Source organism: Brassica napus, chromosome C9, assembly GCF_020379485.1.
Source record: "Brassica napus cultivar Da-Ae chromosome C9, Da-Ae, whole genome shotgun sequence".
NCBI lineage: Eukaryota > Viridiplantae > Streptophyta > Magnoliopsida > Brassicales > Brassicaceae > Brassica > Brassica napus.
In genome coordinates this window covers 2,740,079-2,757,853 of record NC_063452.1, presented here as the reverse complement: position 1 = coordinate 2,757,853, position 17,775 = coordinate 2,740,079, and the positions used below count along the sequence as shown (strand labels likewise).

Below are 17,775 nucleotides of genomic sequence, written 5' to 3'. Positions count from 1 at the left end.
GTTTTTCTTTGCTAACAATTTGTTCTTCTATCACACAATTTATATTTTTTATATATCTTCATGATAATATTGCCTTATACTATTTGAAAGTGCTTAAAAAATATGGGAATGTGATATTTGTGCGTTTTACCGCACTAACCTACTAACTTGAATAATTTCGCTTTGATCGGACAGACGAACACAGTTTATTCCCCCTACCAACTTGTACATGAACTTTAGTTTGGATTTAATTAAAAGAAAATGAAAATAATATATTTCCATTTAAAGATATTGCAAGTCGAATAAGAACTTAAAGCTTTAGTTGTTGTGAAAGATTATTAAGGTGAAGAAAAGAAGCGAGAAGCCAGAAGGACACTATATGATTCCTATTTTGGTATGACTACACATGCACATGTGTTCAGGCCAATTAGTTCTTGTTTTCCATGTGGTTCGGTATCTCTATATACACTCACGCACCCAATATATATTCACGTCATGGTCATTGCCAATCGAATTCATTAAAGTCCTCATCATGCAATCCATGATCCACCCACTTCAATAATGCAAAATCTTCAGCAATTTTTGTTTCCATAAAGTTTTACATTCTCTATTTTCCAATAATGACACATAAACGTATATAGGATATCACGTGGGATATGAATATTTTCGAGACAAATTATGTAAATAACTGTAAATAACAATGTTCTAAATTGGAGATGTAAAAAAAAAAACAATATGTTTTAAATTGGTATATATGTAGCATAGGCTAAGAGCCGGCATTGGAAGGAAGCCAAAGAAGCTTAGCTTCAAGTCACCAAAAGATTAACCATTTTAAGGGTTTTATATGGACAGAATGTTCTCACGCATAGTGGTTTGGATGGTGTTGTAAGGGTTACTCTAAGAAGTTTATAGGCCACATTTTTAAGTATCTTTCTAGCCATATAATAATTGAAGCGGCTCTGTATAAATATATGTTCAGGCGGAAAATCAAATTATAAACGAAACGATTTTTCTAAAATATTGTTTTTCATTGATAAACTGTATGATGCAGAGTCTTTAGAGAAATATTGTACACTGGTAGTACAAAACACATTGTTGTCAGTTTATCCTCAAGCATTTCTCTTTGCGATACAACTCAACGTTTGAAATTGAGAAATATAACTATTTTCACATAAAGTTAAAAAGCTTTTACTCTTCCTTGATGTTCAGATGGATGAGATCTCTGTTTTGGGGGAGTCAGAAAGAGAAACTTACGGTGTATATCATCTGCAAAGTAAGTTACTAAATGTGAAGAAATCAATCAAGGATAAGATCAACAAAATTAGAGAACTTCAGAACATAAAAACCGCTATCGGATGGAGATTAAAACATGTCATGATCATGCCAGATCAAGATGAAGATGGTGCCCATATCAAGGGGCTCTTGATCCATTTCTTTCACCGCAGTTGGCCCTAATTGTTAGAGCTCAATCCCCATTTCCTAACTGAATTTAGGACACTTATTGTTAAGGTAATTGAACTTCTTTCTATATTCTTGTAGTGTGATTGACATAGTAGAAAAACGAGTGTTAACAACTTCACTCCCTAATTATATTGTACTCAGCTTAAGCCCATGCATAGAGATGGAATTGGAGCTAAGTCGCTTTACTTAATGTTCGAGTACGGTGAATGGAAAAACCAAACATCTAATCAAATCTTCAATCCATGATTGTTTTTCTCTTTCTTATATATATGTTTGATACTTTGGTTTTCTGGTACTCCAACGTGTAAGTTCTCATCTCACAGGTGAGCATAAGATTCATTTTTTCTTAACCTTCTCAAGGAGAAATACATTTGATAATCTAATAAATCATTTTCAGCACTAGTACATTCCCAGTGACTTCTTCAGTATCAAGCACACAAACTCCAAACCTAGGAAACTTCTTGTGGGGTCTTGGATTCACATATCTGGCTTACATTGCTGCGTGGATAGCTTGACCACTGAAGAAACCTATCAAATATGACCATCAGATGTAGTTTTCAAAAAACAGATCTTTCCTATGATTAACAACAATACAATAAGCTATCAAAATACCTAAACTAATCCTTGGATACATCCTCTGAACTGTATAGCTGCTTATTTCTCTGTTAAGCCCATTTTATACTTAGCGGTAACAAACTTCTAATTTAATTGCGCAACTATTCTGATTTAAAACACCTAATAAACCATAAATCTCTTGGAAAATAACAATAAATGAGTAGTAAAGTAATTTTGTCCAATTAACACAGTCAAGTGTTTTATATATGTATCATGTAGATGTGTTTTAATATATATGTGGAAAGTTTTAGAAAAAGAAATCAATGAAACAGAAATAGAGATAGTATGAACAACAACTGAATATTCTGTTAGTGTAGACCTTCTTCGCATTTGACGATAACTTGATCGACATCAGGTAAGATGACGTTTTTGCCCACCAAGTCATGAGCCTTTAAGGACTCTTTGTTCCAATCTGTCTTATACACAACGGTCAAAATGGAAATTGCACAAACAATCTGGGCCCCAAGTAAGCCATAGCATAGGCCCATGAAGTCTAAGCCCCACCTAAAGGCTAAAACAACAGCCACTGGTGCTCCAACAACATAAAAGGCGTAGAAGTTAATCTTGGCTCCTACACGTGGCCTCGCACTGCCACGTAGGATCCCGCAGCTTGTGGTCTGAGGACAGTTGGCAAGCTCACAAGCTCCTATCACCGGAAGAACCGCCGCCGTTAGCTCGAGGACAACTCCGTCCGACGTGAAAACTCTCCCCCAAGCCTTTCTCCCCATGGTAGTCCCCACAAGCCCAAACACCGAAACGGCCACGGCGGCTCCGATGGCTACTGCCGACGCCGTCTTTGCCTTCTCCGGACGTCCTGCTCCCAACTCGTTGCTCACCCTCGTGGAAACTGCGGCGGAGAGCGCCGTCGGGAGTGTATACATCAGTGACGTTGTCTGGATCACGATGGCGGCCGCTGCTAGCGCCACCTTTGGCTCCGGGAGATAGCCGGCGAGGATTGTCATAAACTCGTACCACCACCACTCCAAACAAACCGCTATACAGCTCGGGACCGCAAGTTTGACCAGCGTTGACCACACCTCATCATTACCGAAGTCACTCGAACCAGACATGTGTACCAACGGCGTTTTAAGACTGGTTTCGTCGTTGTTATGTTCTTCAAAGTATATGTAGCAAAGGAGAAGCGACAAGGAGATGAAGTTGGTGAGAAAAGATGAGGCCGCGACTCCAGCGACGCCGAGAGAGATGTAAAACGTGAAGAAAGCGGTAACGGGGAGATGAAGAAGGACGGAGACTAACGTGCACCACATCAAAGGCCACGTGTTGCCTTTACAACGCAGGTAGATACGCAAAGGATGCAGGAAGCTATTAGCTATAAGATCAGGCAAAGAGAAGGCGCAATAGAGAGATGCGACTCGTGTGATGTCCTGTTGTTGTCGGAGGATTAGCATTAGAGGTTGGAGGTTAAGCCAGAGGAGAGAGATGGGAAGAGAAGCTAAGATGAGGAGAAAGATGGTTCGCTTGAGGGTCAAGGAAGCGAGTTGAGGGGTTTTAGAACCGATGGCTTGACCGCAAAGTGGTTCCATACCGGTGGCTAAACCGGAGAGGACAGAGTAACCGGTTATGTTGGTGAAACCAACGGCTAAGGCTCCTCCGGCGAGCTCGAGGCTTCCTAGTCGGCCCATGCACACGACCGATGTCATGTTCTTTAGGTAGTTTAGTATGCTCATGGCAGCTACCGGGAAACTTATGTCCCAAATTTTCTTCATCTCCTCCACAACCTTTTTAAAATATAAAGTGAAATAATATAATTAAACTTTATGAGAGATATCTGAAAGACTCTGACAAGGAAGTATACTGGGAATAGATATTTTAGATAAAATAAAATACCTCAGGCATTGTCTGCTTGTACTTGTGTTGGAGATTTATGAGACGTGAATCTTCTTCGGCCACCATTGTTAGAGTTTGTTTTGATTGAGATGAGAGGTTTTGAAAATATGAAAAGAAGAAGCTCTTTTATAGAGTTTTTCTTTAGTAACTTGGTTGAGTTGATTCCTAGGCATGGTGGGGATTTTATAAATATTTATTTCATTATTTGTTTTCCATTTTCTTTGTGTAGAGTGTGTACATTGTGGAATTATAATCTGTATAAGTATAATAGATACAAACTTAAGCATAGTTTGAGGAAAAATACATACAAACGGAATTAAATAAAATCACCCATTTTAATGAGATTTTCTTGAACACAAAAAAGTACGAATCCGAATCAGATTTTTTTTCGTACAGAGGTGTCACATAAACAAACGAATATATAGGTAGGTAGCAATTTCAAACACCAGAGAATAACAAGAACAAAAACTCAAATCAAATCAAATTTATTAACAATATGCTGAACCAGCTTAGTACAAAGTTCCATTATATGATAATCTCTTCATCTAATTTTCAAATCTTCTACAAGTAATTCTGTTAAGGTATCGAGTTAATTTTTCTCATGATTAGAAATATCTCATATATATATATATATACTAATCTTTAGAACATTCAACAATTATTATGCATTAATCAAGAAGATGGTGTCCCAAATAACGTAAACGTCTCTTTGGTTTGAATCTGCAGACGAAAGTAAACTAGCATCACTTTGTTTTGCTAACCGAGTATGCATTCTTATAGAGAAGAACGGATAAATGTTTTTTGTTTGATTCGTGATGAGAAGTAAAATATTTAGAAGAGAAAATCATTTTATGGTTTTCTTTTGAAACTGGACATAGTCTTGAGTTTTGAAATTTAATATTTATGGTTGCATATAACTAACAGCGACCTTTGATTTCCATTTTCATTGGTAAAGATATTTGTGGAACCCAAACTAAAGATATAAGTAAAAATTGATATGATTGGTCCATCAGTCTAGAAAATGAAACTAGTTAGAATTAGGTATAGCGCAATGTGTTGTCTCCCTCTCACTGTAGTTATCAACCTAGAATCGACTTGAAAATTATGTATACCTTTCCTTTCTCTTTTTTCTTTGCCCTTTTCTTCTTATTCCCACTCCACTCTTTTATAAGTTAGAATTAATGACATTTTACATCATGTCTCTGCTTACGTGGAAACATGATCATCATGACAATTGAAAAACTGAAATATATATAGCCCATTTGTGAGGTTTTCATAAGATATAAGAGAATTTTGTTGACCTAATTTTCAAAAAAACAAATATATTGAGAATATGATTTTAATTTGGCCCTTATTTTTACTACCTATGATATTCAGCAATAAGTTTGAGTGAATCTAGCATATTGTTGTTATTGATTTTTATTCTTTGACAGTTTAATTTACTCTATATGTTTAAGTTTTTCAGCCTTTAATTTGGCCCTTATCTTTTTCGTTTTTAATGATACTAACCATTTAGCAAAATAAAATAAAATAAAATAAAATACATATCATTTTTAAAAATTATTTACCAAGTTGTTAGATCAATTTATATCAGCTAAAACATTAAACAAGATTATGAAACTTTGAAGAAGTATAATACAAATATAAGTTTTCTCTTTTCTTATTTTAAATTATATACAAATATGCTTAGGCCTAACAAGTCATCTACTAGTCTGGAAAGAACATGTTTTTCTCTTGAAGAAAGAGTAAGAAATTTTTTATAATTATCAATATTTGAGTGAGAAATTATTAAGTCAGATTTTCATATCATTTCTACGAATTCGAAAGTCTTATTTTCAGTACCCGCTAGACATTATTTGTAAAGTGAATTTGACACATGTCCTCTCTATAATCGTTTTCACTAAATAAATATAGCAAGGCATAATAGAAATGATGACATAGTTTATGGTTAAATGTGATATGAACAGTTACATTTAATGTTTATTATATTTTTGGTAAACTTTTTAGAATATGGTATTAAATTATACATCATCACTAAAGTAAGTCTATTCAAATATGACACTAAATGATATAATAATAAAATTATAAGTATTTTTACAAATTTCGAAATACTATTTATTTATATTTTAATAATTATACAATTATATTACTACAAAATATTTTCAAAGTTTTTACAATTTTTTTTAAATTATATATCTACAAAATTTTAAAAATATTGTTTAGTTGTACTTTTTGATAATTATACAAATTTTATATGAATTTATTTTTCTAATTTTATACAAGTTGATTTAATATATTTTATCCATGATAAATAGATAAAAAATCTATCTAAATTTATAATTTTAAATATATACATATCTATTCTTAAACATAATTTAAAATAAAAAAATTGCTTATTTTATTTTAATTTTATGTTCAATTAAATTAAAACTTATATTAAAATATTGATAAAAAATAATAAAATCGAAAATGATAATAAATTTTATTTTTAAATACAATTTAAATTTAAATGTTTATTACTGCACATAGTTTATGAAAAGACCTAGTATACCAATAAAACGCTATTTGACCGATGTAATGAATATACTCCAACATCGATATTCACTGTTACAAAACACAAACATCCTTTTCAGTTTTCACACACATGATCTTGCATGCCTTTAGACGATACATTCTACACATGAATCTTGTATACTTATGTGCGTGTGTTGTAAATAATTTTCAAACAAATAAAAATGCGTAAATAATGACTGAATCATAAATACGAACACAAGAAAGTTGTGAAAATCGTGGGAAAACTAATTGAAAGAAAAAAGAAACACAAGTAGTGAAGAAGAAGTACATATAGATAGAGACAGAGTCGTGATGTTCTGTTCCCAGTACAAAGGAAACATATCATCTATCCTTCCCTCACTAGTATAACTTCTTCTCTTCTTTTGCTTTCCGGCACGTGCCTATTCCTCTTACTTCCATCTCCACCGTTGGTCTCGGTGTTTATCAATCTACACGTAACACATGCATAGACATATGCCTAACCTAGATGTGTCTATGCATCCTTTAGTTTGTGATATAATTAGCTTTGTCCACTTCTTCATGATCTCCAGTAGGAAGCCATCCGTTGCTTCCTCGCTCATATATATTACCAATCGCTTTCCACTGTTTCACTTTAATTATTGGATCACGTAGCTGTTCACTATTCATTGTAGTTATGTTTCCTGTACTATGATTACTAATCAATTAGTTGAATAAGTTACGTATTCTAGGTTATAGAATTCTATAATAATGTTCTATTCTTAACTATTATATGTGTTAAATGAAAATATGTATTATCAATGATAAAGTATGTTTTTATAGACCCACGGAAAAAAACGCATTTAGTGATATAAAATAGAATGGTTACCGCACTGTATAACCCAAATTGAATATTTTTTTACTAATGTTAAGAAGAGTCATGTCATATGTTAACAAACTACCATGTAAACTGTTTAGGATGAAATCCAAGCTCAATCTGGCAAAATAATATCAACTTTGTTTCCAGCTAGAATCAAACTTAAAATATACAGGTTCATGCCGTACATATATATATATATATATATATGCCGGGCCGAAATATCACATGGAAAGTATTTATCAGTTTTAGTTACAGAAATGTGTTACGTCAATGGTAGATACATTCTCCTCTTTGTCAATGTATATTAAAAACATAATACTAATATGAACATTGGCGTCCTATGGGGGGTGGGATTTGTTTTTCAGGCATGTCCATTTGGAAATTTGGAGATGTGTGTGAAACTTTGACTCACTACGTGTCTTCAGTAATGTTCAACATTTGTATACATATTAAGATGGTTAGGCTTTTTTTTAGTTTTTTTAGTTTAAAGTTATTATATATCCTTTGTTCAGGTATATTATTGTGTCTGGAAGGATTAGGAGTCGTAGAAGGCAGGGTAGGAGTAGTAACAGGGTTCGTAGAGGGCACAGGAGGAGAAGTGGGAGTAGTTTCGTTCGTAGTATCAGGAGGAGTAGTCATAGGTGCAGGCACAGCTGGGGGAGATGGCAAACTCCCCTTAGATTCATCAGCAGGTGAAAGCCAATCATCAATTGATGCATCATAGTAGTTGGTAGGTGGTCGAACGTAATCATCAGAGTCGACTCCAGGAAATTTTGACTCGGAGAAAATCACGTCTCGACTAGTGAAAAAATCTTGTGTATCCAAGTCATATAGATTCCATGCTTTCTTGCCATATGGGTAACCAACAAAGATACATTTTCTGCTACGATTACCAAACTTGTCTTTATCTCTGGACCGTCGGTGTGCATAACACAAGCATCCAAAAACTCTAAGTCGATCAAAATCTGGTTTCTTGTTAAACAAGAGCTCGTATGGTGTTTTGCCATGTAAGACCTGTGATGGCGTGTGATTGATCAAGTGAGCCGCCGTTAGTATGCTCTCGCCCCAGAAAGTGGAAGGTAGGCGTGCTTAGAAGAGACATGCTCGCGCTACATTGAGTATGTGGCGATGTTTCCGTTCGATGCGGCCGTTTTGCTGAGGCGTGTCGACACATGAGGTTTGATGCTCAATGCCCTGTTTCTTGAAGTAAGACGCAAGACACATAAATTCAGACCCATTATCAGTCCGTATCTTCTGAACTGCTCGATTAAACTGGCGTTGACAAAGGGCAAGGAACTGCTGTAAAAGACCAGAGACCTCTGACTTCTCAAGCATTAAATAAATCCATACGGCTCTAGAGTAGTCATCGACGATGGTTAAAAAATATCTTGCTCCACACGAAGATGGAATACGGTAAGGTCCCTAAACATCACAGTGTATCAAAGAGAATGGAGAAGAAGTTTTATTTGAACTATCAGGAAAAACACAACGGGTTTGTTTGGCCCTAAAGCAAATCTCACAAGACGTAGCTTGTTCTGAATCAAAAACTAAGTTATCTAAAAACGGTAAGGAAGATAAAACACGGAAAGATGGATGACCAAGCCGTCGATGCCAGAGTTCTGAGGTAGAAGAATTCTTCAACACAGTTCGGTGGACACTTGCAGCTGTGACTCCAGTAAAATAATAAACCCCCTCACGTTCTTCACCCGTTCCAATCAGGGTCTTCGTAAAACGGTCCTGCAATACACACAAAGTATCAGTAAATATAGCTATGCATCCTGTTTGTTTGAGTAAACACGACACTGAGATCAATGTGCAGTTGAAATCAGGAACAAATAACACATCAGTCAAGTAATAGTCACGACTGAGTTTAATAGTGCCCTTCTTCTGTGCTTTAGAATATCGTCCATCAGGAAATCGGATTGACGATGGTAGTATGTCAACAACATCGATTAGAAGAGACATGTTTCCTGTCATATGGTGCGAAGCACCTGTGTCAATGATCACATCACTCAATATAGGTTTACCAGCTAGTTTCTCAGTAGAGATGCTAGAATTTTGCTGAGAAGATTGAAGTAGATGAATGATTTACGAGATCTGGTCGTTGTTGAGATTGTTTAGTGGTGCAGACGTTGCATTATTGGTCACAGCTCGGGTATGATTAGTACGACCACGACCACGACCTCTGTTTCCAGTATTAGAGAACCGGCCTCCACGTCCTCGTTGGCCAGAAAAATTTGCTCCAGTAGTCTTTTGTAGTTCATACCACCAATCAGGGTATCCGTGAAGAAGAAAACATTCAGTCTGGTCATGACCTGTTCGAGAACAATGAGTGCAGAGTCTGTTTGGATCACGGCTTCGAGGAGCTACTGCAGTTGGTGATGAGTCCTGTTTCGGTGTCTCAGAATGGACAGAGAATCCAATAGCGTCATTCTTAACTTCTGTAGTACGAGCGGAATTGTTGTGTTGCTCTTCCCGAATTATGCGTGAATAAACATTGTTCATATCAGGTAGAGGATCTTCATCAATAATCTGAGATCGTATAGTTCGAAAACGAGATTCATCGAGTCCAAAGAGGAATTTATGAACCCGAATCTCTTCTCGTTCTTTTTCAATATCTGGTGCAGCTTCGCAGGTACACGCACGAGTTGTCGCAAGATTGTCAAGCTCTTCCCAAAGTTTGGTAAGCCGATCATAATAGTCTATAACAGATTGGCCATTCTGTTGACATGAACCAATTGCATCGCGTAACTGATGGATCCGAACTCCATTGCGGACAGAGAAGCGACGTTGTAGAGTCTCCCAGAGTTTATGAGCATCCGGAACAAAGGTTACTGTCGAGCGTATTTTAGGATCAATGGAAGTTCGTATCCAACCAACGAGCATAGAGTTCGTTGCAAGCCATCGAGAGAGGTCAGGTTCAGTCGTTGGTTTGAGTATTGAACCATTGAGAAATCCAAGCTTCCGTTTGGCTTGAATTGAGTTAGAAAGTTCAGTGGCCCCTTCTGTATAGTTATCACCGCGAAGCAAAACTGAGGTGATGAGAGCTCCAGGGTTATCAAATGGATGAAGGTAGTACGGAGAAAAATTAGAGAGTTCTGGAGTAGTAATCGCCGGAGCTGGCGTAGAAGATAAAGTAGAAGTAGTGTCCGCCATATTTCTTTAGAAACACAGCAAGAAAAAATCGTTTTTAGGTCAAAGAATCTTTCTGCTCTGATACCATATAACATAATGAATGTAGAAGTAATAGTTTTGTGTGTTATTATGTACGACCAATAGGCTCCTTATATACAAGGTTGAGAGATCCTAATCTCATAAGGAGATAGAGTAAATACATCATTATCAAGACATTAATAGGATTTATCTAAATCTCCTAGTAGTTATCATATTAAAGGGTTAGGGTCAATCCACTAATTACCAATTGGTTTTAAGTTGGAAGCCCATAATAAACCCGAATCTAACATCTTATTAGAGCGATAAGATCCTTTGACCTAATTTACTACAACTACTACTACTATACCGATGTTGGGCCCTCTGTGGATGTTATTCCCACATTGTCCACGCTTCAGACCTAGATGTCTGAGCGTGAGGGAGGGTATTGATGAGAAACATCCCACATCGAAAATATAAAAATTAATCTACTACTATATAAAGGGTTAGGGTCAATCCACTCATTACCAATTGTTTTTAAGTTGGAAGCCCATAATTAAACCCGAATCTAACATGGTATCAGAGCCCAGATCCTAATAAGTTAGACCCCTAATTAATATTAACCCTATCCGACCAGGTATATAGGTCGTAATTGACTCGCTCGACCGAGTATAACTGTCTTAAAAAGTTTCCGAGATTTCTGGCCGATAAGAGCCATCATCTCGAGGAGGGGTATTAAGGGATATGTATCCTACATTGGAAAATCAATGGGACATTAAGTAATATATAAAGGGTTAGGGTCAATCCACTAATTACCAATTAATTTTAAGTTGGAAGCCTATAATTAAACTTGAATCTAACACATAAGTGTACTATTTTCTTGATATGCTAAGAGGATGGGGATAAAACTGAAAACCTGTTAAAATCATCTGAAAAGACAAACCATAAAATAATTTGTATAAACTGTTTTTTTTATAACTGTTATGTGAATGATATGGTGAAAGTGAATTCTGTATATTTATATGATTTATATTTTTTGTTTCCTTAACATGTTATGTAAATTAGTTTCCCACATGTAAGAATTCACATCAAGAACATTCTCGTTAAAGTTTGTTCCTATTAGAATCAGTTTGATGAATCAGAAAATCACGACCATGTTCTTTCCCCGACATTTAAGTTTGATATATCTACCATCTCTGCTTTTGTTTCATCCGTAGTCCCACTTGATTTAATTGAAATCAAAGCAAAAGACTTTTCTGCATAATTCACATTCATATATTAATCACTATAGTAGTTTGCGATTAGTTCTTTCTACACCTAAGGAATGATTTGTAAGTGTTTGCACAACCATTTTATGTCAAAGTATAGTAAGATAAATTATAAATAAAACCATACGTTAAGTGTGACCGGTTCTTTATTTGACTAATCATTTTTAAAATTTCAACAAATATATGACTTCGTGTCGATTTTAGTTAACTTTGCATGATGACACACAATTTGAAAGCATGAAGATGTATGTGATGCCAAATATAATATTCAAAGCTTGAGATTTGGTTTGGAAACAAAATGTTTGAGATTTGGTGAATGTTGATGGATAATAATATTAATATATATATTATTAAAATAGAAGTACCCATTTGAAAATGTTCTTATTTCATTAATTAAACTTTTTTTTTTTGCTTGTTTTTTCAGTTGCATTTATGAAATATCCTAAAACGAATAAAATTGTCTAATTTATTACTTGTCTTTTCAGTTACATTAATGAAATATGCTTAAATGAATTTAAACTTCCTATTTTATTGTTTGTCTTTTTCAGTTACCTTAATGAAATATCTTTAAATAAATTTGGACATAATGTCATTTAATCAACAAAAAAAACTCATGAGTTATCCTTACGTGCATAATTTTAATAATGGAGATTTTTAAAAACGTGCATCATTAAAAGGTTACCTAAAACATGCAGCACTAATATATAACATGCATCAATAAAGCTAGAATTTGACTCACACAATTGTACGAATATTATTTTCAGTTGATTAAATTTAAAAATAATTATTTATTCAAAAAAATATTTAAGAATGGCTATGTTCTTAAAAATTATATGGTATTATTTGCTCATAACTCATTTGTCATTTGATAAATTGTTAGAAAGAAAATTTTAGCATAATATAACTCAGTTGTCATTTGCTAAATTTATGGTTTTTATTTATATTTTTTATTATTTAATTATAATATTTTTATTTTATATTTGAAAGATAAATGAATTTTCTTTCAAACAATATTTTTGTAAATGTATTTTTTAAAAAATAATCAATTAAAATTGTTATTATCATTGAATATCATTTTGTTTGACATAATTTGAGTTTTCGTTTACATCAAAACTTATCATATTTTAGGATAATTTTAATTTAAAATGTAATTTTCATATTTTTCAAACAAATTCTAAAAATATTTTTTAAATATTTTGTTATAATTGTTAAAAAAAATATTGAGTTGCATTTTAAATAAAAAAGTAAAGATATTAAAAATATTTTAATTAAAATATGTAAAATTTAATATAGTTTTAAGGAAATTGTCAAAAAAAAAAAAATTACACATAAAATAATGATTTTTGTTAACTGGGCGGATCATTATTTATATGATATCGCACACGAAAGAAAAATTTCTGTTTTTTAAATTATCTAATTAACTCTATGCTTATTTTTTTATATTTTTTATATAATATCACACATTCGTAAAAAAAATAGATAGTTTAAGATGCAAAAAAAAAATATGTACTTAATGAATATAATACGAACGAATATTACAAATACATCATTTAATAAAATAAATAATTAAAAACTGAAAATTCATATCTGCGGCGCGCGAGTCAGGGTCTAGTATCAACCTTATTCATAGTTAGACATTTCTCTAGATATAGCACTTAAGCCCTCTTTTTTGTTATTCACATATCCGACATTTATAGATGTGCTTTCTAGACTCCTACACAATGCTATGATTATTGCTATTTGAAAAAGAAAAAAAAATCTATAATTGAATATATTATTATGTATATAGGCTATTATTGCCCACCTTGTGGCTTACCAATTTTTCTCATTTAACCAATTTCGGGTTGATTTCATTCACCCTAGGTCCATAACTAATCAAGCAAAAATTGATGGAAAATCTTGAAATGGCAAAGAAAATGCCAAATGTTAGGATCCGGATTTGCTGACTTTTTCCATAATTACATTATTATTATTTTTGAACAGAAACTTTTTTTTGAGCACCATTAATAAATTGCCAATTGTTTTGAGCTGTGAACATAATTACATTATTTTCTTCTGTTTACTTATCAATAATTAATTAACCCTAGCAAAAAAAAAAAATTATCAGTCTTCACTCTTCAGATAAAAACAAATACGATAAAACGAATGAAATAGAAAAGCAAAGGCAATTTGTGTAAAGTATACGACAGCAGTTGGCCCCTAATCTCTGAAATAATTGGCAACCATGCATGCAATATTGCAATTAATCCACATGTTCAGTCATAAGTAAACTTTTAAACTACTCTGGGATTTTTAAATAACATTTAACGAGATCAAACTTGAAAAAGGAAACTAAAAGACATGTAGATGATAGGTAATTAAAAGCTCACTATTTGTAGTTTTTCTTACAAAAAGAAAAAATCTTATTTCGATTAGACCGACCATGCAATGCCGCATTTTCTATAATTCTATTTAATTTAGGGTAACGAAATTCAATCTTAAAATTAATGGAATTCCAATTTGTTGCTAAGTCCAGTTATAATACTTCACAAAAATAAACGAGTTAATGAATTGAAAGTCCACATTGATATCAAAATCCCAAATTAGAAGATTAAATTCACCAGAATCATATTTGCAAGAATATCCACGTGAAATTTTAATTATGTTGATGTGTTTGTTTAGAGTCATAATGTTTAGTAGTCTAATCGTCAACAATAAGAGTGATGCTTTTCGCAACCATCCTTTGCTTGAAGTTAAACCAACAACCCCACCACAATATGAGAAGACAGCATAATTCGAAACAGAAAACCATGTTAAGTTGTAAACGTACAGAATAAAAGTATATTTCAAAAAAATGTTCAAGAAATATATTAAAAAAACTATACCTAACACAACCTTTTAATTAATACTTTAAGCTGGACAGAGTGAGGGAGGAGAATGCAACAATGTTTCTGAAGCCGATCTTACAAAGTTTTCACAAACTCTCGAAAGAATACACATCATGTTTGGATACGCTGTGATATAAGAATATAGTCTGTGAAGGTGATACAAAAATAGTGATAAAACCCATAAAAAGAGATGCTGAAAAATTCTATAACGCGACAGATTGCTTAGCAAAAGAATTTCTACAACTAAATACTCAAGTCGTATTCTTTCTATGTCCCCAGATGTATTGACCAAATAGACCTCAGCAATCAGATGCTTAATGAAAAAAAATGCAAAGCAGATGAAAAATAAAATAAAAAATCAATTGATTGAAGTAAATCAAGGCTTGGGCCTTTAATGAATAACGTGTTTATAGGCTTTAACTATATGGACCATATAAAAATTCTGACCCACTTCAATCACCCTTTTGTTTCACTAAGTTGCTGTCCCTGGGTAGCATAAAACTAGAAGGAAGCAGCTCTTGTTATCTATATAGATAAATGTTCTAAAAATCGCTAGACGATAGTTGGACGCCTCGCAAAAAATTATTGTTTATGCGGGTGCTTAAACAGATTTTTTGAACGTCTAAACTGAATTTATTTTATAAATTGATTTAAAAAAATCATTTCGTTCATATCCGATTTACCACGGGTGTTTAGACACCGCTTGGACCGATTTTCAAGACGCTATTATAGATTAATCTGATTCTTATCATGGTTGTTTTAAATATAATACACTTAGTTGAAAATTACTTATGAACTTAAGTAAAATATCCACAACAACAACCACGATGATCTATGATTTTTATCATCAAAAACTTATTCCACATTATTTGATAGAGATATACGTATGTATCCCAAAAAAGAGTCGAAATTTTTTTAAAAAAAACTTAACAGAAATCTACCACTATCTTCTCTTGTAACAAAAAGGGTAACACACGTAATGAAGAAAGAAGATACACGTGGCGAGTATAAAGCAAAAGATATCAAATCAATCGTCCTTGCGTAGTACACTCGTAGGTCCCACCTATCCATCCTCTCATGCATTTTAAAGAAAAAAAATACTTTTTGCATTTTCATCTTCCAAAACTTCTCCTTCCTCTTTCGCCATTAACATCTGAAATTCTCAGAAGCTTTAAGTTAGATAATAATGGTGGGACTAAGTATTATTTTGGAGTCGACTAACAACAACAACAACAACAACACTCTCAGTACTCCTAAACCGCATCAAGTCGTTAACAAATCCGCCGTCATGGTCTCCTCCGATCTCCGCCGTGGAAATTGTTATCTGAGTTCTGGGTTTCTCGAACATTGTTTTCTCTGCAGAAAGAAGCTTCTTCCAGCGAAAGATATCTACATGTATAAGTAAGTCAATACAATCCGGACTTTTTATTACACGATCTGTTTTTTTTTTTTTGTCTTTAATGTTTTTGTTTTGAATGTTTTCAGAGGTGATAGAGCGTTCTGTAGCGTGGAGTGTAGATCGAAGCAGATGACCATGGACGAAGAAGTAGAAGAAGAAAGCTTGACTAGAGAGAACTGTTCGTTTACGGCTGTTAATACGACGACGTCTGACTCGTCTTCAGGCGGTCACCGTCGGGATCCGGGGAACCGAGCAGGCGGCGGTTTCGCTTTCTGAAACAGAGAGAGAGAGAGCACTACAAACTGAAAATCGTGATTTGACGTTTTTACCCTTAGGCTTATTTTTGTCGTTTTGTTATATGAGATGTAAAAACCTGAAGGGTGTTTCGGTATTTCGAGTTTGCATATCTATGGAAGCCCCTAGTTTTATTATTTTAGTAGGTTGGTTGGGAAGAATATTTTTAATTTTAAAGTATTTATTTTCTTCTGCTGATGCTGACCTTCTTGCATGCACTATCAACGCAGAGTCGCTATATTTAATGTTTGATGGAACTTTAACTTTAAGTAGGGAGTCCATGCAACTTTATTTTTACAATATCAACTTCAACGAAGATGAACCTCTCGGGAACTTTTGTGAGAAAAGGGATTTTTATAATACTGGTTAGTGATAGACAATGATGATCTAATCCACAAAGCGACAAACAAGAAACGTATTAAAAATACTAAACATGTGCTTTATTATTTAAAAATACTAAACATATGCTTTATTATTTAAAAATACTAAACATTTACTATACAAATAAATATATTCTCTTGGTTTCATGCGAATGCTACAACGTGTGCGAGATTCTTACCTCTTTAACCCACATGAGTTATCCAATGGAGTATTTATAATCACAATGAAATGTAAATTAGAATTTCTACTTAGGATTTCAAAGAAGTGATAGTGTAATATTCGTTCTTTGAGAACAAAGACATTTTACCTACTTACTTTGTTTTGTTCATAAAGGAAAAACATCGTCTTTTAGTGTATCTAAAGTAAATATTACACAACATTAGCAATTTAGTATGTGTTACCATAACTAACTTTCAGTCAACCCAATATTTTTCCAAAATATTTTTCTGACTCAGAACTTTCGTTTTATAAACTACTATCATCGAAAGTTTATGTGATTTTATCAAATGGGAGGATAATTACAATTTTATATATATTGCCATATAAATTTGCAGATAATTTGCAGATAAAAATCCTCCAGTAAAATTAGCACTTACTCACTAGATTCTTAATTTTATTTAGAGCATTTTCAACCAGCACTCTTATTTTAAAGGATAAACATTTTTAAATAAGGGCATGATACTCCAACGATCATCTTCAATTTTCTTTTAAAATTATATTTTAATCCTCAACCTTGTTAATAATTAACTACAGTCACTAAATTTTCATAAACAAATAAAATATACTATTTGGAAGATTAAAATAAAATATTTATGACAATTATAGTATTAAGTAGTCAAATATATAAAAGTGTTAATAAATTATTTTGAATCACTTTTTTTTTTCGAAAATATAATGATAAGCACTAGAATATAGTATATATGAAATTATACATGCGACTATGAAACATATATATTTATCCGGACTAAAAAAAGAATTGAATTGTGTTTTGAAGGAGTGAATAATACACTTTTAAATTTTAGGATGCACTATTTATCCTCTTAAAATTTAAACAAATAATAAGTTGTTAGAATGCAATTCATAAAAATGGAGATGCTCTAAGTTGTTTTGGAAATATGAGCC

General features: G+C 33.2%; 2 protein-coding genes across 2 annotated transcripts; one reads left to right on the top strand and one right to left on the bottom strand.

Moving 5' to 3' along the window:
* Nucleotides 1–2,210: 2,210 nt before the first annotated feature.
* LOC111197957 (protein DETOXIFICATION 55-like) lies at nucleotides 2,211–4,051 on the bottom strand. The gene is made up of 2 exons (XM_022703106.2): nucleotides 3,904–4,051; nucleotides 2,211–3,794 (listed from the first exon to the last, which is right to left on the bottom strand). The coding sequence occupies exons 1-2, from the start codon at nucleotides 3,967–3,969 to the stop codon at nucleotides 2,364–2,366; spliced, it is 1,497 nt and encodes a 498-aa protein (XP_022558827.2). The 5' UTR covers nucleotides 3,970–4,051; the 3' UTR covers nucleotides 2,211–2,363.
* An 11,635-nt stretch (nucleotides 4,052–15,686) lies between these two features.
* On the top strand, nucleotides 15,687–16,470 carry BNAANNG33040D (FCS-Like Zinc finger 15). The gene is made up of 2 exons (XM_013863257.3): nucleotides 15,687–15,980; nucleotides 16,065–16,470. The coding sequence occupies exons 1-2, from the start codon at nucleotides 15,766–15,768 to the stop codon at nucleotides 16,252–16,254; spliced, it is 405 nt and encodes a 134-aa protein (XP_013718711.2). The 5' UTR covers nucleotides 15,687–15,765; the 3' UTR covers nucleotides 16,255–16,470.
* The last annotated feature ends 1,305 nt before the right edge of the window (nucleotides 16,471–17,775 follow it).

What these genes read in the sequence shown, in the direction of transcription:
- BNAANNG33040D (XM_013863257.3), top strand. Translation starts at nt 15,766, where the DNA reads ATGGTGGGACTAAGTATTATTTTGGAGTCGACTAACAACAACAACAAC. An exon ending in AAAGATATCTACATGTATAA is followed by an intron (nt 15,981 to 16,064) that starts GTAAGTCAATAC and finishes GAATGTTTTCAG; the next exon opens with AGGTGATAGAGCGTTCTGTA.
- LOC111197957 (XM_022703106.2), bottom strand. Translation starts at nt 3,969, where the DNA reads ATGGTGGCCGAAGAAGATTCACGTCTCATAAATCTCCAACACAAGTAC. An exon ending in ACAAGCAGACAATGCCTGAG is followed by an intron (nt 3,795 to 3,903) that starts GTATTTTATTTT and finishes TATTTTAAAAAG; the next exon opens with GTTGTGGAGGAGATGAAGAA.